At 41.6% G+C, this 27,220-nt stretch overlaps 1 protein-coding gene across 1 annotated transcript in view; it reads left to right on the top strand.

The window, feature by feature from the left end:
* Window positions 1-18,525, top strand: part of maptb (microtubule-associated protein tau b) — a 35,822-nt gene extending 17,297 nt beyond the window's left edge. Inside the window, 7 exon segments of the mRNA XM_060904504.1 lie at window positions 1,798-1,977; window positions 2,252-2,306; window positions 4,405-4,658; window positions 4,895-4,987; window positions 8,615-8,696; window positions 11,216-11,322; window positions 17,181-18,525. Coding sequence (XP_060760487.1) covers window positions 1,798-1,977; window positions 2,252-2,306; window positions 4,405-4,658; window positions 4,895-4,987; window positions 8,615-8,696; window positions 11,216-11,322; window positions 17,181-17,396 — 987 coding nt within the window. The 3' untranslated portion in view covers window positions 17,397-18,525.
* The last annotated feature ends 8,695 nt before the right edge of the window (window positions 18,526-27,220 follow it).

Genomic DNA, 27,220 nt, shown 5'->3' with positions numbered 1-27,220 from the left:
CTCAGATTGTAGATCTTGGGACTTTGAGCTCAACACAGACTCTTAAAGGGGAACTGAAGTCATTTTTCATCTCATCTCATCTCATTATCTCTAGCCGCTTTATCCTGTTCTTCAGGGTCGCAGGCAAGCTGGAGCCTATCCCAGCTGACTACGGGCGAAAGGCGGGGTACACCCTGGACAAGTCACCAGGTCATCACAGGGCTGACACATAGACACAGACAACCATTCACACTCACATTCACACCTACGGTCAATTTAGAGTCACCAGTTAACCTAACCTGCATGTCTTTGGACTGTGGGGGAAACCGAAGCACCTGGAGGAAACCCACGCAGACACGAGGAGAACATGCAAACTCCACACAGAAAGGCCCTCGCCGGCCACGGGGCTCGAACCCGGACCTTCTTGCTGTGAGGCGACAGCACTAACCACTACACCACCATGCCGCCCCAAAGTCATTTTTAAACTTACTTTATTTCTTAATTAATGTGTTATTCAATTACATTTTCTGTTTTAGTAACCTTATATCGTGACTCGTATTGGCAACTAATTGCAATTAAATATTATACTTATTGGCCTATTTGGTTTTTAGCCGTGTTGAATTTAGTTCGTTTGGTCCACGGCAGGCATCGCTTATTCGCGCGATCTTCACGAGACTTGCACGAGACTTCGAATCGTGAAGTGTCAACGCAGCCATTTTGAAAACTGCTTTCCAAACGAAGTATTGCACAAAAACGAGTTTAAATGACGATTACTGCCTACTTTTTTCAAACTTTCCTGATTGCTATCAAAACAAACAAAACTTCTGGCTTGATTACATCAGCATTCGAAAGAGGGCGCGCGCGTCTTTTGACAACATTGGCAGATGTTGGTCACTTTGATTTCCGCTGTACATTTTACTTCCGTCCTAAGATGTCTCGCACAGGTCTCAACGAATCTCATTTACGGCCATTGCTTTAGCATATGGACTGATATATTACAGAGCATATTTCAAACACTCATAATTCGCTATAGCAGCGACAAAATAGCAATCAAAAATGCATTCCAATATTTAATAAAATAAGATAGATAAATAGAATTTTGATGATTAAAAAAATTTGCCTTCAGTTCTTCTTTAATGTAACATGGTGGTGAATGAAGTAGGATGCAGTGGGCGTATACTGAACATGGGCTTTATTTGGGCAAATCTTGCAATCATAGTCAGTATCCATAGCAAATAAGGATAATCAGTAATCAGTAATGATGACATGGATACAATTTGGAAAACTGGAATAAATATGGAACAAAAAAATAAGGCTCAGAACTGCACATAATAACGGACGAGACTTCTTCACAAAGATGCTAAAACACAACAGGGTACAAACAGACAAACTGATCATGAATGTGACACAGAACAGGCGAAACACAACAGGACAACCAACTGACCAATGACAGGACTAGAACCAAAATAATGGCAAAACATAAATTAAAGAACAAGGAACAAATGTTAGCTAGAGGGCTGAGAGTGGTGTGGGCCAACCCACAATCCCTTCAAATCTGGGGTAAAAGCTGACGGTTGACATGTTAAACTCTGAGAATGAGAGAATTCATCTTTTCCTTTAAAATCATTTATCCTTTTATATATTAACCATGTGTAATTTCTGTTGTCCGATTGTTTGTTTTTTGTTTAATGACTTTAAATCGTTTTCTCATTGTCTCATAACATTTCTAACTTTGAGTTCTCTGATTATGCTCTTTTTATATTCACTTTATTTTAACACTTCTTTTGTGTTCCCTCTCGTTCTCAATGACACACAAAGACCCCTTCCACTTCCACACCAGGCAAAGCTAGACTCACCTCCACCACTAAACGCGCTTCATCAATCCCAGTGTCCCCATCCAAACATACCTCCACCTCCGCTTCGAACTCTGCCTCAGCCAGAGCCGGTTCTCTAAAGTCTAAACCAAACACTATAGGAGCCAAGGAGTCCGGAGCCACAGTGAGTAATCAGAACCCTGCGGCCTTTCGCTGCCCTGTCCACGTCTCTGCTCTGTTTGAGTTTGGAGATTTCAATGGTACATCGACGCTGTTCATGATTCCACAAATGTTCCTTTAAAGTATGTTATATAAAGTTTGCTGGAAATCACAAACCTCAGATGGGTTGGTTTAGAAATTCATCAGTCCTGTTTATCTCAAAAATGCTAAACAAGCCAAACAATTTGAGCCATCAGTCCGACTGCATTCTAATTTTACTTTTTTTATTTTGCATGTAGGCCGGTGATGCTAAGACGAAGACTAAACCTCAGGGTATTGGCACTAAAATCCCTGGTGAGTTGCTTTTTTTTATTTTTTTTTAATCTTAGAGTTTCTGTTTCCACTTCATTTACTCTCATGAACCATAAACGTAGACTCCACCCAGTTTCTGTTAAACTGTTTTACTGTAGGACTGGGTTTCCTGCCTCACAGCTGCATGCACTAACTGTATATGTCTACAGACTTCATTATGACTCAGAGAAAAAAGAGGGGGAAAATCAGAGTAAAATGTTAAAAATGGTTCCATTGTGGATATACACTCACCGGCCACTTTAATAGGAACATGTTCTTGTCTGTCAGGAGTGGAACCCAGTGTGTTCTTCTGCTGCTGTATGCTGAGATGCTTTTCTGCTCACCACAGTTGTAAAGAGTGATTACATGAGTTACTATATCCTTCCTGGCAAAAAAGCGCAAACCATTCTGTCCATTTTCCTCTGACCTTTTATTATCAGCAAGGCATTTGTTTACTTTCCACCCACAGAACTGTCACCCACTCACTTTGTTTTTTGTTTTTTGCACCATTCTGTGTAAACTCTAGAGATTGTTGTGTGTGAAAACCCCAGGAGATCAGCAGTTTCTGAACTATTCAAACCAGTCCATCTGGCTCAAACCAACACCCATGCCACAGTGAAAGAGAGTCACATTTTGAGATCACAATTTTTCCCATTCGGATGTTTGAACATTGGGAACGTTAACTGAAGCTCTTGATTTGTATCCGCATTAAGGGATCGGCTGATTAGAGAACTGCATCAAACAGCAGGTGGATGGTTGGATGTTCCTAATAAAGTGGCCAGTGAATGTACGTTAGCATTTATAGTGTCTTGCTAGCTGGAAATCTTTAATAAATAAGAAAAATTTGAGGTCTCCTCATGTACAGTACATATACAATTGATGAAGGCCAGGAGATTTCATTTCTACCTTTTAAAACATTTAGCTTGTGTGTGTGTGTGTGTGTGTGTGTGTGTGTGTGTGTGTGTGTGTGTGTGTGTGTGTTGAAAATGTCTTCAAATATGTCACTACATGTAGAGTATATTAAAAGAAAAACATATATTTTGGTTCACTGGCGTTTTCTTAAAATAGAGATGTATATACAAAGTGTGTAATAAGCAGAAAAATCTCATTAATCAAAATGTTATGGCTGTTTTGTGAAAATTCAGAGGCAGCAACATCCAAAAGGTTTCTTCAATAAATCTACATCTCCATGCCCAAAAGACTGATCTAGTGAACGTGCATCACATCAGCTCCATCAACAACAGCCAAAAATAATTTCAGCCTTAAATGTAAAAGTTGTGCAGTTTAATTAATGTAGATTAAAATGTTGCTTATTGGATATTTTGGCAATTTAGATCTTTTGTTTGAGATCAGGCCTGAGTTTGGAGAAACAATCCTGTAAATTTCAAACATGTAAAACATAATTGCCAAATTCAAATATTTGTAATAATGTTATCAATTATATATTAAGATAATATAAGCAATTATGTGATAAATTTTTGGATGTGCTCACAATAACACATAACCAGTAGTCTATATTACAATATTCTATCCACATTCACTGGATATGCGCAATCGCGCTCTGATTGGCTACTCTACTACTAGGATATCAGCTCATATACCATGAGTAGAGAAAAACAAAATGATTACTGAACCAACCGAGGATGAAATAAAAACTCAACTTGAAAACAAAACCCCCCAAAAAATTAAAAAAGCAACAAAATATGGATGGTAAGAATGTATCTTCTTTTTTAATTATTTTTCAAGAATTACTATTATCGCATTTTTCACAAATTGCTCGTCATTTCACCGGTTTGTTTACATTTTAAGCGGAAATGATTTTGTCGGACATTTTGTATAAAGCTTTTATTTATCGAATTTGCAAAAAAATAACAGTAAAAATGCTCTGTTTCTCAAAATCCAGTGAATGTGGATAGAATAAAACAGTTATTCCACTCAATCTTGTCGTACATGGCTTATAGACAACTCGGTGCTACATGCCTTATCGGCTATTAGCTCATGTACGACTCGATTTCGTGGAATAACTGTTACATATGTATCATATCATATATATATCTACGATGCTTATGATGACAAATTCTGCCTTTTCGTGACTTTCTAGCAGCCGAATCTCCTAAGACTCCTGATCGTAGCGGCTGCAGCAGCCCTGCCACCCCGAAATCTCCAGCCAGTCGCTGCAGCACACCTGGGCAGCAGGTGAAGAAAGTGGCTGTGGTGCGCACTCCGCCCAAATCTCCCAGCTCTCTTAGATCTCGCGCCCCCATTGCCCCTGTTGCACCCTTGCCTGACCTGAAGAATGTTAAGTCCAAGATCGGTTCCACTGAGAACATCAAACATCAGCCTGGAGGTGGAAAGGTGAGTTTAGCAAGACCAGATTTTTAACTAAAGGTTCCAATCGAAAATGATGTCCTGTGCACCTGGAAAAGAGTGGCAAAGGAAATGTCTGAATGCTCCCTATGGTTATAAAACGGTCGTGAATTCGGCCACCCCTGAATGCAGCCACATGTGAGTCTAGGACCTGGCCACGTGCTCATCCCAGGCCAGGAACTCCTGAACTAGGCCTTTGTCAATCTTCTCACTTCACTTCCGAGGTGCAAATCCTTGACAAGAAGATGGATCTAAGCAGCGTGCAGGCAAAGTCTGGCTCCAAAGCCAACATGAAGTACACTCCATGAGGTGGCAATGTGAGTAACCGAGCTCTGTCCTTTGTATACGCGGCTGGTCAAGATGCCTCAGACGTGTCCCAGATAGCAATTTGATCTGAGCCGGATCAGCACCGGATGTACCCCAAAGTCCGGTCTGAATACAGCAAACGGATTCATCCCACATAACTTTTGCTCTCTGCCCCGTATCCAGCACAGATACAACTTTTGGATCTGGAATGGATGTGGGCCAGGTCCAGCACAGATCACTAAAGACCTATCTCTGCACTGCCCAAATCAGGTACGGATGTGAGTTGGATTAGTGCCGGATCAGGGCCGGATGTAATCCAGATATGTACAACAACCATCTGAGGTGAACCCCCAACCCCCAAGTTTGCTTCATTAGCATTAATAAGACAAATGTTAAGAAAAATCTTCAATCACAAAGTGCTTTTCTTGACATGTGAACATGTGACTTTGTAGATCAGCTATTTTCACATTGGTAATTGGTATCAGCTCACAACATTTCTGGCACAGTGCAATAATGAACAGTGCAAAAAAAGTTAAACAATGTCAACAATGTTCAAAGTGCTGAACTGCATCGTATACATCACCATATATGTAAAACATGGATTAAGTGCTGAACTGCATTATAAACACTATACAAGTAAAACATGGATATAAAACAGATGGCTTTCACACCAAAATGTACTCAAGTTCACGGTCCAGGCTTGTAAAGTGAACCTTATGCATGCTGTCGCTGAGGAGAGGTTGCTTTCACACCAAAATGTTGTGAAGTTCACACAGGCCCAGCATATCAAGTGAGCCATGGCTTTAAAAATTGGGTTAAAAGAAAGAAAGAAAATGGCAGCGTATGGTATTGGTACAAAGTCTTCACACATGTGATTTAATCAGCGATCACACCACTACAAACGAACCAAACCAACGGAGGAAACTGACCAAACTTCCCGGTGTGACTGCGCCCTCAGAGAGCGCCCCTCGCTACAATCACACCTCATCATTAGCCTCATGCTCAACCCCTTGTACCTGAAGATGAAAAACATTTGTCAGTTCTCAAAATGGCATGATTCAAACATGATCACACGCAAAATAACTTATCCCAAACAACCTTAGCTTCATTCCGTAAAATAACTATGGTTATTCATCCAAAAGAATTGTATCATAAAACAATTTAATGTCGAAAAGGCACTTACCAAAAAAGTCTGCCAAGTGCTGCCTGCATACAGCGAGTGGACTGGACTGAAGTGGTGTCTGTTGAAACTGTTGAAGAAATTGTTGGTGTCTGTTGAAACTGTCGAAGAGCATGCCCGCACGGTCCCGCCCCACGGGTGTATAAACCTATCACTGTGTGTATCATTCTGCTCACATCCGACGCTGACCCAGGGAAAGGGTTGGCCTGTCAAACAGAGCCAGTGCGGACCTTAGAACATCAGCCGCGGACTGTAATGCTATCTGGGGTGCTTCAAACTCCAGCCTCCATCCTGAGAGCAGCAGCTCCACAAACACTCCTCTGACTCGTTGCTCTCTTGCATTTCCTCTAACTCTCTGGGTGAATAGTCTTAATCAGAAGCTGGACCTTTTTCTGTTGTGCAGCTCCAGAGATGATATCAAGCACATTCCTGACCTGAGCTTTGGGGTTTAACCTCCTTTTCCTTCCTACATTTGCTGGGTTTTTTGTTTTGTTTTTTTAGGTAGCCAAATTTGGTTCAGGCGGCACGGTGGTGTAGTGGTTAGCGCTGTCGCCTCACAGCAAGAAGGTCCTGGGTTCAAGCCCCGGGGCCAGCGAGGGCCTTTCTGTGCGGAGTTTGCATGTTGTCCGCGTGGGTTTCCTCCGGGTGCTCCGGTTTCCCCCACAGTCCAAAGACATGCAGGTTAGGTTAACTGGTGACTCTAAATTGACCGTAGGTGTGAGTGTGAATGGTTGTCTGTGTCTATGTGTCAGCCCTGTGATGACCTGGCGACTTGTCCAGGGTGTACCCCGCCTTTCGCCCGTAGTCAGCTGGGATAGGCTCCAGCTTGCCTGCGACCCTGAAGAACAGGATAAAGCGGCTAGAGATAATGAGATGAGATGAAATTTGGTTCACCTAATAGACTTGTAGAGGAAGCTAGAGGTGGTTCCTTAGATTTTGTTTTTTGGTGACACAGTGGATGGAGGAGTTGGTGCCTAAAATATTTCAACACCACTTACCACTTGTATATGGAACTAACTGCTGGACTTTACAGAATGGACGAAGCAAAACAAAGTGCACAGACAAAACACAAACAACTTCCATTCACAAGACAATGAGGATATGGATTATGAATTTGTTCAACCATCAAAAAAAGCACCACAAAGAGTTTGATGAAATCCAGATCACATAGTAAGGGCATCAAATTTGATAGAAAAGGTACTTTGGCCATGGGTGGCACGGTGGTGTAATGGTTAGCGCTGTCACCTCACAGCAAGAAGGTCCTGGGTTTGAGCCCAGCGGCCAACTAGGGCCTTTCTGTGTGGAGTTTGCATGTTTTCCCCGTGTCTGCGTGGGTTTCCTCCGGGTGCTTCGGTTTCCCCCACAGTTCAAAGACATGGAGGTTGGGCTAATTGGTGGCTCTAAATTGACCGTAGGTGTGAATGGTTGTTTGTCTCTATGTGTCAGCCCTGCGATATCCAGGGTGTACCCCGCCTCTCGCCCATAGTCAGCTAGGATAGGCTCCAGCTTGCCTGTGACCCTGTACAGGATAAGTGGCTACCGATAATGGATGGATGGGTACTTTGGCTGCCTTCTTGGAGGTTAGTTTTCCTTCTAGAGCTATATTTACATTAATAAGGAAGTTAGTTTGGTTGCTTTGTTCAGTTATGAAATGTAACTGTGATTATATTGTAGATCATGCTTCAGCCTGGAAAAAAATGTGATATGATATTTCTGCCAGATCACACACCCCTACAGGAAGCTGGAAACTTGCATGAATCCAGACTAATTTTAATGAATGAGTATATTCATTCCTGAGGCGAGAAAAACTCCTTACAGCTTCCTGTAATCATAATCATCATCTGATGAATTTCCTGTGATGGCCCATTACGTTGTAGGCCTGTATTTTGGCTGTGAGCTATCATGAGCTGTCCTCATGTTGGAAGGAGACGTTATTATCAAATCTGGTTAGTGTCTTCATCTTGTCACAACGAGTTCAACATGTTTTAAGATGACTGTGCACTTTATTTTGCTCAGTTTCATCAGTGTCCGGAGCTTCTCCTTTTTCTACTGCTGATCTAATGTGAATGTGAGAACTTTAGGTGACTGAATGGATTAATATTTTGGAGTTCTTTGATTTTATGTTAATTTAAATGAAAATTTTATTGTTTCCCCTCTTAGCCGTCAATATGATTCATCATGAAGGAAAAGACTTTTCCGAAAAGTATTGTCTTTGATGTTTTGGGTGTGATTTATGGTTCTCATTAAATACTTCTTTCCTCTCTCTCTCTCTCTCTCTCTCTCTCAAAGCATCGTCATAATTTCAGTGTATGAAATGAGCCAACCTTTTTCCTCCACGTTAGCCTGATTTATTTTGAATCTGCTGATGTGCTGATGTTCTTGCTTGTGTCCTGGCAGCATCTGTATGACTGTGTCTGACACTCTGTGTCGTCCTCTGTCTCTCTTTCATTGTGTCCAGGTTCAAATTGTGAACAAAAAGATGGATCTGAGCAACGTGCAGTCAAAGTGTGGCTCAAAGGCCAACATCCACCATAAACCAGGTAAACGAGCCTGACACTGAAAGTTAGTTTAGTTTAGAAGTGAATGCACCACATGAGGAAATTATTAGCTCATCCAGCCAACGGGCGATGAGCTTATGTCATCGTGTGTTGTCCATCATCCACATTTCACGAAAATCGTTTCTTCTCTCTCAATTCATCACTGACTTTTATTCTTTTTGGCAGGAAGGTCGGTCTGTCTGGGGTCCATATGTGTAGCTTCTACCCAAATTTTCATAATTGCAATTAATAATGAAGATATTTCATTATTCAATTAATCAATCCCTAATGAACAGTTTCCACACAAATCGCTTCTTCTCCCTCAATTCTTCACCGATTTTGATTCTTTCTGGCATGAAGGTAGGGGAACCTAGGGTGCATAGAACTTCTACCCAGATTTGCTTTGTTACAATTATTAATGAAGTTATGGACTAATTAAACCTTAATAAGCAGTTCAACAAAAATCGCTTCTTCTCGGTCAATTCCTTGCCGTTTTGGATTCTTTCTGGTAAACAGGTTGGTATTCCTAGGGTTGATATCGCTTCTATATATAGCCTGTAACATTTATTGTGCAAGGTGGCCCACTTTAGCTCGTTCCTTCTGGACTAGGCAGGGCCAGAGTGAGCTACGCCGTCACTGACAGTCTCGTTATTGTTGTTATTATTAGCTTAAGCCAGATCTTTAATCAACTTTTATCCAATATAAAAGTCAACTAGGGCAGGGTTTGTCTCCATTTGACAGAGAAACACATTAAAGGTGATGTATTATACCCCTTTTCCACCTGTTGACCCAGTTCCCTGAGGTCTTAATGAAATGTCTGTGACATGCTTTGGTCAAAATAGCACAAGGATAAAACCCCACAGCTCTTTCTCCCCCTGTCTAAACAGCCCCATTCAAAATGACAGGTTTGAGGAACGGCCTGCTCCTTTAAATGATAATGAGCCACTATTCACCCCACCCCCTCTTCTGCCAGCCAATCAGGTAGCACTTTCCTCATGAATATTTATTCATGAAGGCAGCTCTCAAGTCATGAGTGGAGATACAGTATTCAGATAAGGGGGCAGGATTATTCTAATGAGCCCCCCTTGCGCTATAGAAAGAGAAGACGAATCTGAACGGCTTGTTGAAGCTCATCTTTTCTGAAATAGGAGCCCAAAAGAAACTGGCTGTGTGTCTTATTTCAGAGTTTGTGGGCTGGTAGGCTCCAGATACCCAAATGTATGTGCGCAAGCACTGAGTTTTTGATAAGTCTCCTTTAAATTTTTCTGAGCACCCGGCTTTACAAAAGGGCGGCACAGTGGTGTAGTGGTTAGCGCTGTTGCCTCACAGCAAGAAGGTCCGGGTTCGAGCCCCGTGGCCGGCGAGGGCCTTTCTGTGCGGAGTTTGCATGTTCTCCCCGTGTCCGCGTGGGTTTCCTCCGGGTGCTCCGGTTTCCCCCACAGTCCAAAGACATGCAGGTTAGGTTAACTGGTGACTCTAAATTGACCATAGGTGTGAATGTGAGTGTGAATGGTTGTCTGTGTCTATGTGTCAGCCCTGTGATGACCTGGCGACTTGTCCAGGGTGTACCCCGCCTTTCGCCCGTAGTCAGCTGGGATAGGCTCCAGCTTGTCTGCGACCCTGTAGAACAGGATAAAGCAACTAGAGATAATGAGATGAGATGAGGTTTTACAAGATTGCTGCCTTCAGATCATTAAACAGTCACAGCTGCTGTTGAAAGCACATTATCACCCGGCTGTTTTGTGCCTTGCTCGTGGTGCTCACATTGAATGTTTCTACCCTTTTGTGTGTCTTTAGTACGTAAAATTTATTTGATTGGTAATTCTGTGTTTTCGTTTGGTATTAAAGTGTTAAAAATAATTTTGGGACACTTTGTGTCTAACCAGACAGTGAGCACTCTTACGGCACTTTCACACACGTCTCGTTTATCTCAATCACCAGCAAACATTTGACGTGTATTTCTGTGAGACGTGGCCGTAAGGCGCATGGAAAGTTGGTCGATTCCTTAAAATTTCTGCCATCTGTGTGTATTTAGGTCATGGTGAAGCTTCCAAAAGGGGAAAATATTTTCAGAAATGCTCTGACATCAAATGCTTTTTTAAAAACCTCCTGACCAATCAGATTGCAAATTGGAGAGCAAATGAAAAAACGGACATTGTGGTGAAAATTTGTTTTTCTTTGTGAGCGAATATTAGGAGATTTACAGCATGTTTTACATCATAGTTTCCTGTCAAAATGACTGATACACTGACAAATCTATTGCGAGAGCAAGCTAGGTTAATTAGTTAGCAGATATTGGCTAGGACTGCGAAGAGCGTTGTTGTGGTTACAGAGTGCACATCACATGAGCCGTTTCTTTTCCCATTTCATATCTATATATACTTTTTAAAAAAAGGCGTTTTACTTCATATACACGTTGTACTAGGTAACAAACAGACATTTGCATGGTCGGATTTGTGTGAAGCTTGTTTGTTTGTTTGCTTGTTTGTTTGTTTTAAACCGATGTACACTTTTGACTGCAGGTGGCGGAAACGTGGAGATCAAATCAGAGAAGCTGGAGTTCAAAGCTCAGTCAAAAGTGGGATCTCTGGGCAACATCGGCCATGTAGCCGGAGGCGGGAACAAGAAGGTAGTTTCCTGTTTACATGCTACACACTTAACTAATGAAGAAAATAAACACAACTCACGCTCACATTAATGACATGGAAATAATACTTTATGTTTTTGATTTTCTGATGTTATATTAGTATACAATAACGACTACAGCTGTAACTAACACAAGCTATGCACTAACTGTGTGTTCACACCAATACCTCACGTTACATCTCCTCGTGCTTCCAGGTGTCTCTCTGCCCTCCTCGAGTGGAGCCGCTTTCTAAACACGTCTTTTATGTCTCGGGCTGCGGTCCACATTGTTCTAACATTGACGTTGCCTCTCCACTTCCCCTCGGTTTAAATCCCTGCAGTCGTTTTAAGGGTCGTCCCAGTAGTGTATTAGCTTCAGTCAAGTTCAGAGGAGGCCTGAGGGATCACATCAGGGATCCATGTGTAGACCACAGGATCAGACGTTACCCAGAATGCACTGTGATCTTTCTTTTCAACACAGGAAAAAATAGCAGTTGAAACTGTAACAGTTACCTCATCTACATGTGACGTTATATTTACTGTGAGTTTGTTAGAAAGCAGATGAGTGTTTATAGAGTAGATCAGATAACACACTGGATAAGTTAAAACATCACATGACCAGTCTGATGGTGGTGTTGTGAAGGATGAGTGTGTTTCTGTACAGCCAATCCACTGCAGGTTTCTCAGTGAGTATCGTTCAGGGACTTTATCTTCTAAAACAAAACTGTCTCTGATTTGAAACTTTTTTAATCTATTACTCTTTTTTTGTTCTTTTACCTACAGCCAAATACTCCCTACTGCCAAATACCCTCTACAGCCAAATACCCCCTACTGCCAAATACCCTCTACAGCCAAATACCCCCTACTGCCAAATACCCTCTACAGCCAAATACCCCCTACTGCCAAATACCCTCTACTGCCAGATACCATCTACAACCAAATACCCCATAACCAAATACTCTCTACAGCCAGATACCCCCTACTGCCAGATACCATCTACAGCCAAATACCCCCTACTGCCAGATACCATCTACAGCCAAATACCCCATAACCAAATACCCCCTACAGCCAGATATCCCATAGCCAGATACCCTACAACCAAATTCCATCTAAAGCCAAATACCCTCTACAGCCAAATACCCTCTAAAGCCAAATACCATCTAAAGCCAAATACCCTCTACAGCCAAATACCCTCTACAACCAAATACCATCTAAAGCCAAATACCATCTAAAGCCAAATACCCTCTACAGCCAAAGACCCTCTATAGCCAAATACCCAACAGCCAAATACCCTCTACAACCAAATACCATCTAAAGCCAAATACCCTCTACAACCAAATACCCTGTACAGCCAAATACCCCACAGATAGATAACCCCAAAATCATATATCCCAAAAATAATATACCCCACAACCAGTGTGACCTCTAGGCCCTAAAAATAGATGATAATAGATATCAAATACGATGAAATGTGCCATTTCAAAAAAATGTTTTGCTTCAAGTATTTAACTCGCATTTCTCTGAAACCTCTCCCTCTCTCTCTCTCTTGCACGTGTGCACACACACACACACACACACACACACACACACACACACACACACACAAACCTTCAGTGGTGTTTATTGGAACAATATGTGGTGTGGTGTCTTGCTTTCCTTCCTCTTCTCTCCATCACACACTTTCTCAGCTGTGTCCATCTGTAGCTTCCTTCCTCTCTGTTCTGCTTTGGGTTCTTCGTTATTCTTTTTTTCTTTCTTTCCTATTCACTGGTGCCTTGCTTAATCACCTGCCGTTTCTGTTCTTGACTTCCTGCTTCAGCCCTCTGCACTTTACATTTCTTTATCTTTCATTTGCTCACCAGTTTGCTTCTGTTCAGTGTCTTGTTGGCGACATTATGTTTAACTTTGTTTGTAACCCCGCCCCCTGTGGGTAATGTTCTCATGGCCGTAGAGAGAGAAGGGGAAGGAAGCAGAGTCGGGGCCTTCGAGTGCCTCCGTCCACCCAAACGGGGCCACGCGCTCTGACTCTCTGTGTGGGGAGGTCAGTGCCCTAAAGTCGAACCAGTCCAGTAAGTGTCCGAGCCACTGAGGCATTTCTCCTCATTCAACTCTATCAGCAGCCAAACAGTGCTGCAGAATAACCGCTAAAATCACAATCGTGAATATTTTCCATAAATATCAAAAGAACAGTCAGTCTGTGGATAAGTCAGGGTTTTATATGAACAGAAATCAGAGGTTTCTTTCACCTTGTTAAATATTAGCACAGACAGACACAGAATAAGGTCCTTTTTTTAATATTTCCTCTGTAGCGAACACAGAACACACACACTGACATTTAAAATGTAAGCATGAGTATGATTAATACCACAGTGATGCTGAGTTCTTGGTTCTGATTGGTTAGAAGGTGTTGATTAATTGTCTAACAGCTTCAAATTGCACATTTATATGAATAATGCACTCATTCTAGCACGTTATCGTTTCCATGGTAACTCATTGTAGACTTAAAAAACATTACTGATGTGGTGAAATTTTCTGTAACTAGATGTTTATTTAACGTTTTATGGAAGGAGTCTCCAGCGTCAGTGCTTTGGAGCTACTCAGCTGTTTATATTCTCTGTTTACATCATAGTAGTTCACTGAATTTATCAGTTTTTAAATAAGTATGACTTGCTGTGTAGCATATAAATGTTACAGTGATGCTTAAAAGAAAGCACAAGCTGGAACTAAACTGTATTTCCACAGAGAAAACACAAAGTGTGCTTGATCAGCTGGAACAGGGAGTCACCGACAGAAACTGGATCAGATATGAGACCTCGCGCTGCAAAATCTTTTTTACATGATTGTGTGTGTCTCTGTGTGTGGTGTATGGCTGTGTGCTCTAAAATCTCAGTTTAAACTGGCTCAACTCGCAGCGCGACATAACACTTCGTGCTCTAAAATCTTTTTTTTTTTTTTTACATGATCTACATGGGGGGGCACGGTGGTGTAGTGGTTAGCGCTGTCGCCTCACAGCAAGAAGGTCCGGGTTCGAGCCCCGTGGCCGGCAAGGGCCTTTCTGTGTGGAGTTTGCATGTTCTCCCCGTGTCCGCGTGGGTTTCCTCCGGGTGCTCCGGTTTCCCCCACAGTCCAAAGGCATGCAGGTTAGGTTAACTGGTGACTCTAATGCCGCTTTTCCACTACCAATGCGGCTGAGCCGTGCCGTGCTGAGTTGGGCTGAGTCGAGCTGAGTGGGGCTGTTGGCGTTGCATTTCGACTACAACCGTGCTGGCTGGAAGTGGGTGGACACATTGGGTGGAGTTAGCAAAAGTGGGTGGACGTCAGGTGATGTCGTTAGGCGGCGCAAACAGTGACATCAGTGAGCTTTTAAGCGGTAGTCTCACGACCCGGATAGTAAACAATAAACATGGAGGACATGAAGTCGTTAGTGTTGCTGGTCTTGGTGCTGTGGCTTGTTGTCACCGACAACGCCAACAGATACTGGCAAGAGCGTATAGATGAGGCGAGGCGCATAAGGCTTCAGAAATTCTCGTAATTCGTAATTCTTCTTCTTCCGGGTTTACAGTGTTTACAGATCCCAGCGTGCTCGTGGGGCATGTGTGGGCGTGTGAGGACACTCCTCCTCACCAATCAGTGCACAGGGGAGTGTCTCCTCACGCCCCCAGCCTCACTCGGCTCGGTTTGGCTCATTTCAGCCCCACTCCAAAACCGTGCGAGTTTTGGGGGCTGAGCAGGGCTGAAGCGAGCTGAGTCATGCTGTTCTTAGATAGTCGAAACACGAGCCGTGTCAGGCTGAAGTGAGCTGAAGCGAGCTGAAGTGAGCTGAAAAAGGGTAGTGGAAAAGGGCCATAAATTGACCGTAGGTGTGAATGTGAGTGTGAATGGTTGTCTGTGTCTGTGTGTCAGCCCTGTGATGACCTGGCGACTTGTCCAGGGTGTACCCCGTCTTTCGCCCGTAGTCAGCTGGGATAGGCTCCAGCTTGCCTGCGACCCTGTAGAACAGGATAAAGCAGCTAGAGATAATGAGATGAGATGAGATGATCTACATGGTGCTGGGTAGATTAACAGAGAGTGTGGCATGGTTTAAAACGGAGATTTTAAAGCGTGCAGCGTGACATGACATTAAGTTTGTCTCCTGAAACTCTGTTCATTTAAATAAGGGGGGAAATGAATGGAAGTGAATGAGGGGGATGAATGGAAGCGAATGGGGGGAAAGGGATGAGTGAAAAGAAAGGAAAAGATGAGTATGGGTCAGAACCGATTGCATGTAGTATGTGCAACTCCCCCAAGTTGGCCTGAGGTATCACCTGAAGTTTGGTGTATCTCCGATGAAGCATGTCCGAGCAGGACAATTCGATTCGTAAGCTCCATTCATTCTCTATGGGGAAAAAAATGACAGGAAAATGACAAGGATGAGAGAATGGTTTCAGTGATCCAAAAGCTGTATATAAGCACAGTACACTGGTTCAGGACACTGTAGATCATGTAAAAAAAAAAAGGGCTTGAAGTGTCATATCGCGCTGCGAATTGAGCCAGTTTAAACTGAGATTTTAGAGCACGCAGCTACACACACTTTGCCACACACTGTCTGCAGATCATGTAAAAAAGATTTTGCAGCACGAGGTCTCATGTCTAATCCAGTTTCTTTCTGTGACCCTCTGCTACAGCTGATCAAGCACATTGTGCACTGCGGAAATACAGTCTAGTTCCAGCTTGTGCTTTCTTTTTAGCATCGTTGTGGTATTTATACGTTACACAGCGAGTCACACTTATTTAACAACTGATAAATTCAGTAAAATATTTGTAAAACAAGCAAAACTACGATGTAAACAGAGAATATAAACAGCTGAGTTGCTCCAAGCAACCGCTACCTGACGTCATCACATACGTCACCACCGCAGGAAGCCCATCTGGGATTTTAAAGAAAATTCATTTTTCTTCAACACTATTTAGTCTCCGAAAATGAAAGTTTGATTTTTGAAATCTGCGACTACTTTTAGTTAAAATAAGTTTGAGAATAAATCCACTGGAGGATCCCTTTAAAGACTGGCTTATCTCCTGTCATAGCAGTATACCATTTATTATGTATAAACAATATATATGAGTGATTCCACGCTTATGGGTACTGAAATGGCGACATGAACTTATTTTTAAAAATTCACCTAAAACCATTTCTTTTTTTACCATCAGGTCACAAAACATGTAATCTTTAATGAATGATATGTTAAAAGATAACTTTAATTTTCTGAGATGTAATAAAAACATATTTATATGCCAAAGTCAGAACGTAACAGAAGTGTTGTGGACATATATATTCTCAATTTTAACAATGTAGAATTACTTTTTGAAACATAGGAAGGTGATGTTTTAGCAAATATAATTAATAAACATGTGTAGTAGAATAAACATACACATTCTTTCAATAAGATTAACATGGTATATAGCTAGATTGTAATTAATTTGTAACAGACGCGAGATGGACAATCGTAACAGAAGTAATGGAACAGACATCATTTTGGAACTCATAGGCTTGACTTTGGCATATAAATATGTTTTTATTACATCTCAGAAAATTAAAGTTATCTTTTAACATATCATTCATTAAAGATTGCATGTTTTGTGACCTGATGGTAAAAAAAAGAAATGGTTTTAGGTGAATTTTTAAAAATAAGTTCATGTCCCCATTTCAGTACCCGTAAGCGTGGAATCACTCATATACATGAATAAACAGCTACAGATTTGAATTTAATCCTGAGATTCAGATCAGTGTTTCCAGATTACAGGGTGCTGATATTCCTGGTGCTTGTTTGTTTGTTTGTTTTTTCTTTTTCTATTCTGTAATTGTTTCATCCTCTTCTCCATCAGATTGAGTCTCACAAGCTGACGTTCCGCGAGCAGGCAAAGGCTCGCACTGACCACGGTGCGGACATCGTGGTTAAATCCCCCTGCGTGTCAGCAGAGGGTTCACCCCGCCCCCTCAGCAAAGTCTCCTCCTCCGGCAGCATCAACATGAGCGAATCACCGCAGCTGTCCACACTGGCAGACCAGGTGACCGCCTCTCTCGCTAAACAGGGCCTGTGATCCGACCTCCCACTGCACCTCGACCACCTCCACACCAAGACAAACGCAAGGCTGTAACATGGCAATTTAAAAAAAAAGGAAAAAAAAGAAAAAAAAAACAAGCATTTCACCTCAGTCTGTTTAAAAAAAAAAGGTGCTTGCTGGATTTCTTCATGAATTTTGGTTCTTGACTGCAAGGGACTGATTAATACATTCATAACGTTATTATCCTGTTCTGTCTGATTGATTGAACTCATACAGTGCTGTATTGATCTGTTCGGTCTCTCACAGCACGTAGAAGCTCCTCTACTATGCCAGAACATCCACTTTATACCATACGCCGACTTTTCCATCTCTCTCTCTCTCGCTCTCTCTTTCTGCTTAGTTGCCTTATTGTGAAAGCTTCCCATTCATTTCACCTTGATTAGTCGGGATCTGTAGTTTTTTTTTTTAATTAATATTAATATATTAATGGATACTACCTGAAATTGGACCGTGAGAGAGAAAATGAGCCAAAACGAGCTACCAGGAAGCATCGAGACTGTATTTAACGCTGAATGACTCGGTAATTTGTTGCCATCCTGACAATTATCCACATACTACAGAATTCCTACACACCATCATGCCATTATTCACTCTCACACACTCACACACACACACACACACACACACACACACAAAGCTTTGCAATCAAACAGAAACATTTGTTCAGGTTTACAGTACTGTACAAAAGTCTTGGCACCCCCATACAAACTTTATATTTTATGACTTCTGCATTATCGAATCAAAACATTACAAAAACATTTTAGAGCTCTAAATTTTCAGGGTTTTTTTCCAGCACAAAATTAAATGTTACAGAAAATAAGTTTGTATCTGAGCAGCGTATTCCATAAGAGAGCACTTTTCAGATTAAAAAAGAAAACATAATGAAGGCTGCTGGGTTTTGGTGTAAAATGAAGAAGCGACTGTGACAGTCAAAGTGTCCAGAAGAACTGGGGCTGGTTCTGTAAGATGCTCAGTAAAACCTACAGCTCATTTCCGCATAAAACTGCACTCACTGGACCTGAGAATACTTTTTTTTTTTTAAGCAAAGTCAATAATTGGTCTCACACCAAATATTGACTTTGTTTCATTTATTATGGCTTCCTGATTCCTGTTTATATATATATATATATATATATATATATATATATATATATATATATATATATATATATATATAATTTTTTTTTTGTTTTTAATGTTGAAACATTTCATTATTTTTAAGCTGTTTTTGTCGACTTGTGCCTAAGACTTTTTCCCAGTACTGTACATTAGTTATATAATATGCACAGCTATAATGCTGTGAATATTATTATTATTATTACTACTACTACTACTTGGGCTGCTCAGTACAGAACAAAACATCATGCTGCAATTAGATTACGATACAATCCTGCAATATATTAAACAACCTGATAAACCGGTGATTCGTCACAGTTAAACATCAGTCTGGTTTTGTTTTTTGGAGTAAAACGGCAACCGAGAACATGTGCGGAGGTGCTCACAGATCACAGTGAATAAATAAATGTAAAAAAAAAAAAGTTGTGGCTCTTTTTTTTTTTTTATTTATTCATTTATTTATTCACTGTGATCTGTGAGCACCTCCTCACATGTTCTCGGCGACTTGTCCAGGGTGTACCCCGCCTTTCGCCCGTAGTCAGCTGGGATAGGCTCCAGCTCGCCTGCGACCCTGTAGAACAGGATAAAGCGGCTACAGATAATGAGATGAGATGAGAAGTTGTGGCTCTTTTCCATGTAGCAGGCCGACTACCAGTATTTCAAAAGTTGATATGATGAGAGCAGAGCTGCTGGCCTGCGTCGGAGCTCCATGTTTACAACCAGAGCGACGCTCCGACAAGCAAGCATAACTCAAGTAAAATACACAAAAAGACTCTGCTTTTCTTTTTTTTATCCAAACTAAAAGCAAATCAACATGTGAATCTGGAATAATTAACAGTTGCGCAAGTGTTTTGAACTCGCTGATAGCCCCGCCCATTTAGTAATACAGTATATTGATTGGTGCTCTCAACTCGATTCGGTTTTTCCACTTGACAGTCGTACTCTCACTTCCTGTCCGGGTGAAAGGTGATGATTTGAGTTTATTAACGTGACATAAAATACATCAGTATATGTGCAACGTCAGTTTATTGTATTTATTACACTGCAGAAATATCTTAGCAAGTGAAAATATCTTGAATATAGACAACTGTATGCAATATTTCCTGTTATGAGATGATTGTAAATCATATATTCGATCATTCAGCCTGTTTTAGATGATTTCAGGTTAGAGAAGCAGGTTTGGGACCAAAAGGTCAGCAGTTCAATTCCCTGGACCAGCAGGAATGGCTGAAGTGCCCTTGAGCAAGGCATCGAACCCCCAACTGCTCCCCAGGCTGCTCTGGGTGTGTTATCCATCAGTCTGGAGAAGAGCGTCTGCTAAATGCCTGTAATGTTCGAACAATTAGTTACCAATAGAACCATCGAGGAAATGGGTTTAATAATCATATGTTTCATTTACTGTGACCTTATAATAAGACAGACGAGTTAAATTCAACCATAGTTGAGATATTTTCACTTGAGATTTTTGCAGTGTAGAGACGCATTGAATGGCTGCCAGGGGAAAAAAGGTTAAAAATGAAAAGGAAGAGGGGAAAAACGAATAAAATTTTTGACTGGAAAAAAGGTTAACGTGTCGGATCTAACATTTTAGAAATTATTTTAATAGTGAACAGTTTCATCAGTTAAACAGTGAGAATGTCCTGGTTTCGTTCAGATAAGTGATTTGTAAAATGGAGGACTACACCTTCTTCTTCTTCTTCTCCTCCTTCAGGGTTGGCAGGTCTGTGAGTGTGATTAAAGAGCAGCGCTGCTTCTTATTCTACAGAATATTCTCACAGATCAGTGATTCTCTCTCTCTCTCTCTCGATCTGTACAGTTTACAACCTGATTAGAATGAAATCCAAAACCGTTCACTAATTCTCTGAGCGTGCGAACAGTGACCTGTGAAATTTGCCTGACTTCAGCCTTAAATGTGCTTTGGTGCATTTTGCTGTACTGTAATGTAAAAACTCATTACACACACGCAGCTTTACACTTTGTATGTTCAGCGTACCGTTCAGCCAATCAGTCATCGATTTAAGATTAATTACAAACCACTAAGTCCTCGTTCTTCTCCTTTTCGTGTACGTCCTGACGAAGTCCACATCCTGAACGTTAGTGATCACCTGTGTGCTAGTGATGAGCTGCTTTAATAAACGCATTATTCCGTGTGATTGAATACGACAAATAACACCTGAGATCACACTTCAGGTGATAAAATATACCAAATTTAAGGTTTAAGATCAATCCTGAGAGAAATTACTGACCGGAAATAAAATGTAAACAAAGGTTTCCTCTTATTCTTTTTTTTGGTGTCTGAAGTTTTGCTAATGTAGCTCGTAAGAAATGGAAGCTTGTACGTAACCACCATCCAAATCGAAATCCTGTTCATCGCACACCATTCAGTGGGTTTTGTGGTGGTGTTTATTGATTTAATATCTCATGCTCGTACTCGTTTAGGTGGTTATTCCCTCCGTTTCCACCTCCCCAACCCCTCCCACCAGCCAGCTACTAATCAGCAGGGTGAAGGCGCACTCAGAGTAAAAAGTGCTGTCTGCCCTCTTCCACATACCTGAGCTCACAGATGTTGATTGGTTAGTGTTGGTGTGATTGACAGGGAAGAGATAACACTCCTCCCACTCAATAATCAGCTCCAATATCACTTTCTTGGACTCCCAGCCAAATGCAGATGTGTTTCTGACACCAAGTGACACAATGTTCTTTATTATTTACAAAAAAAAAAAAAAAACACCTCAATGATTCAACTCAATGTCAGACTTGGGTAGGAGGTATGGCTTTCTGATTGGGGTGATAATTTAGTTCCTGTGTGATGTTTCGGGACGTATTTTGGTTGTATTGGTCAAACAAAGTCCAAAAAAGTGGTGTAACATCCAATTGTTTGTAGAGATCCACAAAAGGGTTATTTCAAAGGTGTACGTCCCAAAGGGTGAAATCAAAGGAGTCTAAGAGTTCAATCTAACTGTTCAAGTGGAGCTTAGAATTGATAAACTGTTGGTCACCAGCATCTTCCATTGTCGAACTGAGAATAGACTGAGCACATGGAAGACACCATCTTTACCTGAGCCCTAAGGCTATGTCAAAATAAAAGTTCCAAGCTAAGTGCCAGTAAATCTAAAGCAAAAATATGAGTCTCAAAACCAAAGAAAGTTTAAACTAAATTTGGCTCCTACACTGGTGGTGTTATCCGTACAAATAATATTACTGAACTCAGTGATGTAGGGATTATTTAGACAAACTGGTGGCTGGAGGTTGCCCTTGTAGCTCCAGTAGCTCTCTTCAGACACCAGGCAGGTCCGAACTGACCAACTCCATGTGATGTGAAGAGGAAACCTTGTGCACAGGGTGAGGGAGGTTTTTTTTTTTTGCCTTATTTCTTACAAAGCGACTCTACAGAAATCCAAAGGTGACCATGGCGAGGAATAAACACCCTGAGACAACGTGAAGAAACCTGGACCCTGGATAGACAGTGAGAGTCGAAATCTTTACAGTTTACGGGTGTATAAGAGTGAAGACAAACCGTCGTACATGTGTTTTACAGGATGTTTAGTAGGAGCAGGTCCTGGGATGAGCTTCAGATAGTCTTTATGATTACAGCAGCAGCAGCTCTTGGATACAAATAAAGTCAAAAATCAGAAAATGATCATTTTATAGTGATGCGGGATGTGATGTTCATCTCCTTTCCGCTTTAAACCTTAAACATTTTATAAAAACGCATCGCTCTGCCTCATGAACCGTCTTCACATGTAGCCCAGCTCCAGTGAGTGTGTGAATATAAATCCACCATATCTGATCATAATACCAGTCTTAAATAAATAATCAGTCTTGTTAACGATGACGTGATAGACGGCGTAAACGTGAAGGACAGTTCGGTTTAACAAAGTGCCTCCCTTTTCCTCGCTCATTAAAACTCTGCGAAATGTAAACAGTGAGTGCTGAGGATGTGATTTGGGAAGAGAAAATGCAACGAAACCATGTTGAGCTGCTATAAACCTGTTCGAAAAGATGCCTTGATCCAAGACTAGTCTGGTTTAATGGTCCACGTCGATCTGCTTCAACTCCTCACCTGTAGTTTAACTTCACACACAGATGATCTCGTCTTACACACCCAACCGACCTGAGAACCAGAACGAAAGAACAAACACAAAATCATGCAAAAATCCAAACGAAGCATTTAATACTGTAGTTTTCTTGTAGATGTGAGACGTGTTAGAAATGAATGCATTGTTCCTGTTTTTATTTCCTGATATTTATTACCTTTTGATATCTTTAATGCACCTCAGCTTTATTCCTTTTGATATTTAAAAAAAAGAGAAAGAATAATAAGGATGCGGATGAGCATCAAAGGTACTGCGAGTTATCTGCTTCTTTCCCTCTGAAGATTCATAAGTTTTTCGTTGAATATAAAACTGACATTTCAGGCAAAAATGAAATGCTCTCCAGTCAGCTAAGGCATGTTTGGTGTGTCAAGTTTTGAACTGCGTGATGAACTTGTGGCTCCTCTTCCTCTATTATTTGTCAGCGATGTTCTCCTTGTAGCTCGAGTAAAAAATTAACACTGAACATGTCTTAAGGTCTCGGTGTACTTAATGCGGAAACCAAAGCGGTTTCGTTTTAGTCGCTGCAGACGAGTGCACCGATCCTGCAGGCGGCGCTGTTCAAATATGACAATTTCCATGACGACGGGAGGAAATTTGCTCCGCCACAAAGTCATCCATCTTGGAATGATTGGATTCAGTTTGCTCCGCACTTCCAGCGCAGTTTTCATTTTCTCGTAAGCCGCATGGTGGACGCTGAGGCCTTTAGCTGATCAAACTCTTCCTTTAACTGTTCATGCGTAATAATATGTTTACAAATTAGAATAAAAAGAGATGAGAGAGAAGAAATACTTATAAACTGGCTCAAGGATTTACCAAGTTTGAGATCAGCGAGTCCTCAGAATGGTTTACGGTGGTTTCGTTCCATCTTCAGGTGGTTTAGCCCCATCATTGAGTTGAACCAAGTTCGATCATAATTTTGCCTTTTAAGACCCCAATAACAGTCATTTATCAGTTTTTAAAGTTAGGGGTCAGAAATTATACAGCCCACAGCCACACACTGATTGGCGGCAGAGGGGGAACTGCCTTCAGAGAAAGCTCAAACATATCAGCATTTCAAATGTTACGTTTAATTTCATTATAATTATTCTATTCTAATTCGGCCTCACTTTCTATCAAATGTGCTTCAGAAATGAAAGGGCTACTGTCCTGAAAACATGAAATCGAGTTCTCCAATAAGATTGTTTGTTTGCTTGTTTTGTTTGTTGTCTCTAGGCTGAGAAGAGTTTCGAGCTGCTCACTCATTGGTTAGGACTTCATTGCCGGGACAGAAAGCCATGGCAGTGTGTGTTTATGTGAGAAGTGACAGATGACTAATTAACCAATCAGATTTTGATTTATAGTGGGAGGGACTAAAAATGCATCGCCCTCAGCCTTCTCGAAAACCAACGTGAGCTTAACCCTGAGTCAGCGCAGCAATGAAGTCACCTTCCAGCCGGTGTAGCGTTCATCAGTAGTGTTAACGAATGCTAATAAAGTACTCAAGCCAGTGCTATTTATTGAGAGCTACAGGCTAATGGCCAAGAAACTAAGATTTCTGTCTCCGGACTCTTCTTCCACGCTGCACGCTTGCTACAGTATTTTTCACTCAGACTTAAGTATTCTAATTTACTTTTAAAATCAACATCGATAGCTACACACAACAGAGCGACCTGGCAGCCTGCCGCTAATCCCTCGCAAAATCCTTTGCCCTGTCGCTGTTTTGGTGTCTGGCTCAGTTTAGGCTGAGCTCAAGTCCCAGGTATAATAGTAACACTTCACTGCTTGGCGGTCATGTTGCCGTGACAGCTAACATGCTGAACATCTTACATTCTTCAGGTGGTTTAGCTCCATTGTTGAATTGAACTCAGTTTGATCGTAATTTGACCTTCTAAGACACCAGTCATTTATGAGAGCTTTTAGAATTATCACAAATTATATATTACCGGCAAAGCATAATATTGTTTCTTAGAATGATAATCGCATCTTTAGAAAGTCCTTTGAAAATCGCTCTGTTGAGCTGCAGAGATTTAAACACGCAAAGTGTTGATTTGATTCAGCGAACTAATCAGAGTTTCTTCAACTAATTTGTTAGTTTACAGAAATCAAATCTGTTCTCTTATGAAAAGAAGATGGGGTTAATACACTGGGGATTAATACACTGGGGGTTAAACCACCAGGGGGTGAAACCACCGCATACCCAGAACAGTGGAGGTTCCTGTTTCCTGCTTTGAACAAAACAAGGTGACGGAAGCAAAACTAGCTGCTTAACTCTTCAGGCTTTAAATAATTAATTGATTGTGCTTCGCTTTGTGGGAAGAATCATTAAAGTGCCAAATGTCAGAAGGAGAGGTCTCTCTGTACATCATCTTCAACCATCTACTGAACTTCCTTATTACTCAAACAGCACTAACGTTCTAATGAAAAAATAAACTAAGCCCCTGTGGAGAAGCTTTAAAACAGCCTGATGGATTGAATCATGTGAACTCAACAGGGAAAGCAAGCTCTCTCTCTCTCTCTCTCTCTCTGAGTGCAGTTTTCCAGTCCACTCTAAGCTTAACAGTTGTGATTGTCCTCATTGTGGTTGTGTGTTTTATCAGTTACTTTACACTCACTCTCGCTGCTGTGAACCTGGATTTGGAAATAAAGTCGGTATTAAAGCCCCCTCTCCCATGTGTCCTCAGCTCTCTCTGTGTGTGTGTTTAAACCTCTCCAGACTGACACACACATCTCATATAACACATCCATTAAGACTGTATTACTACACAGGGTTCCTCAGAGGTAATAACAGTCACTCTGTCACTCCACTTCTACATCTTTATGTTGAATAACAGATTTTTGATTGATTGATGTTTAAACGAGGTGGTGTAGTGGTTAGCGCTGTCACCTCACAGCAAGAAGGTCCTGGGTTCGAGCCCCGTGGCCGGCGAGGGCCTTTCTGTGTGGAGTTTGCATGTTCTCCCCGTGTCCGCGTGGGTTTCCTCCGGGTGCTCCGGTTTCCCCCACAGTCCAAAGACATGCAGGTTAGGTTAACTGGTGACTCTAAATTGACCGTAGGTGTGAATGTGAGTGTGAATGGTTGTCTGTGTCTATGTGTCAGCCCTGTGATGACCTGGCGACTTGTCCAGGGTGTACCCCGCCTCTCGCCCATAGTCAGCTGGGATAGGCTCCAGCTTGCCTGCGACCCTGTAGAACAGGATAAAGCGGCTAGAGATAATGAGATGAGATGATGTTTAAATGTTCTGTAACGGTTTCAGATTCCCAAAGTACCCTAAATGATCTCGTGTCTTTGTTGCAAAGACCTTTTCCAAAATGAAACTTGGAGCAAGAATTCTTGAGGAGCCTCTGTTGTCTATTATTATGATTAATATTGTTTTCAAATCCTTTGATCAGCTTGTGTTCCAATCCCACTACCAGGCTGCAACCAGACGTCTGAGGCAGTGGGACAATCATTGCTTATGTCTTTAACCAGAGAAAAAACATGTCAAAGTGAGAAGGCTTTTCTTAATATATGAGCTGTTTGTTTTGTATCTTTGGCTTCTCTGGGATTTTCTCCAAGATGCTCCTCCATATGTTTCTTTACCAGACCTAAAGCACCGACAACAACTTTATTCATCACACGCTTTTGAAATTCCTCTCTGCATCTGAAGCAGTGAACACACCCACACCCACCCAGAGCAGTGGGCACCCATGCTAACAGCGCCCGGGGAGCAGTTGGGAGTTAGGTGCCTCGCTCAAGGGCACCTCAGGCCAAGGCCGTCCCATATTAACCTAACTGCATGTCTTTGGAGTGTGGAGGAAACCAGAGCACCTGGCAAACATCCAAACTCCACACAGAAAGGCCCCCGTCAGCCACTTGACTCGAACCCAGAACCTTCTTCCTATGAGGCGACAGTGCTAACCACTACACCACCATGCCACCAATAGTGCTCTTAAGGTCTCAAATTCTTTCTCTTTCAATCTGTAGGTCTTTGATAATTTTTCTAATTCTTTCACAGAAACATTATCTGTAGAGACCGTCATCAATCACCAGGCAAAGTTTCCTTCCTGATCCTTCACTACTCTGTCTGGTCTATTTGCTTGTGTGGTTCCATCAGTGTTTACACTACCGTTCAAAAGTTTGGGGTCACTTTGAAATGTGCTTATTTTTGAAAGAAAAGCACTGTTCTTTTCAATGAAGATCACTTTAAACTAATCAGAAATGCACTCTATACATTGCTAATGTGGTAAATGACTATTCTAGCTGCAAATGTCTGGTTTTTGGTGCAATATCTCCATAGGTGTATAGAGGCCCATTTCCAGCAACTCTCACTCCAGTGTTCTAATGGTACAATGTGTTTGCTCATTGCCTCAGAAGGCTAATGGATGATTAGAAAACCCTTGTACAATCATGTTAGCACAGCTGGAAACAGTTTAGCTCTTTAGAGAAGCTATAAAACTGACCTTCCTTTGACCAGATTGAGTTTCTGGAGCATCACATTTGTGGGGTCGATTAAATGCTCAAAATGGCCAGAAAAATGTCTTGACTATATTTTCTATTCATTTTACAACTTATGGTGGGAAATAAAAGTGTGACTTTTCATGGAAAACACAAAATTGTCTGGGTGACCC

This window comes from Neoarius graeffei, chromosome 22, assembly GCF_027579695.1.
Source record: "Neoarius graeffei isolate fNeoGra1 chromosome 22, fNeoGra1.pri, whole genome shotgun sequence".
NCBI lineage: Eukaryota > Metazoa > Chordata > Actinopteri > Siluriformes > Ariidae > Neoarius > Neoarius graeffei.
Note: the sequence above shows the minus strand (reverse complement) of the source record. Positions and strands in the feature narration are given on the sequence as shown.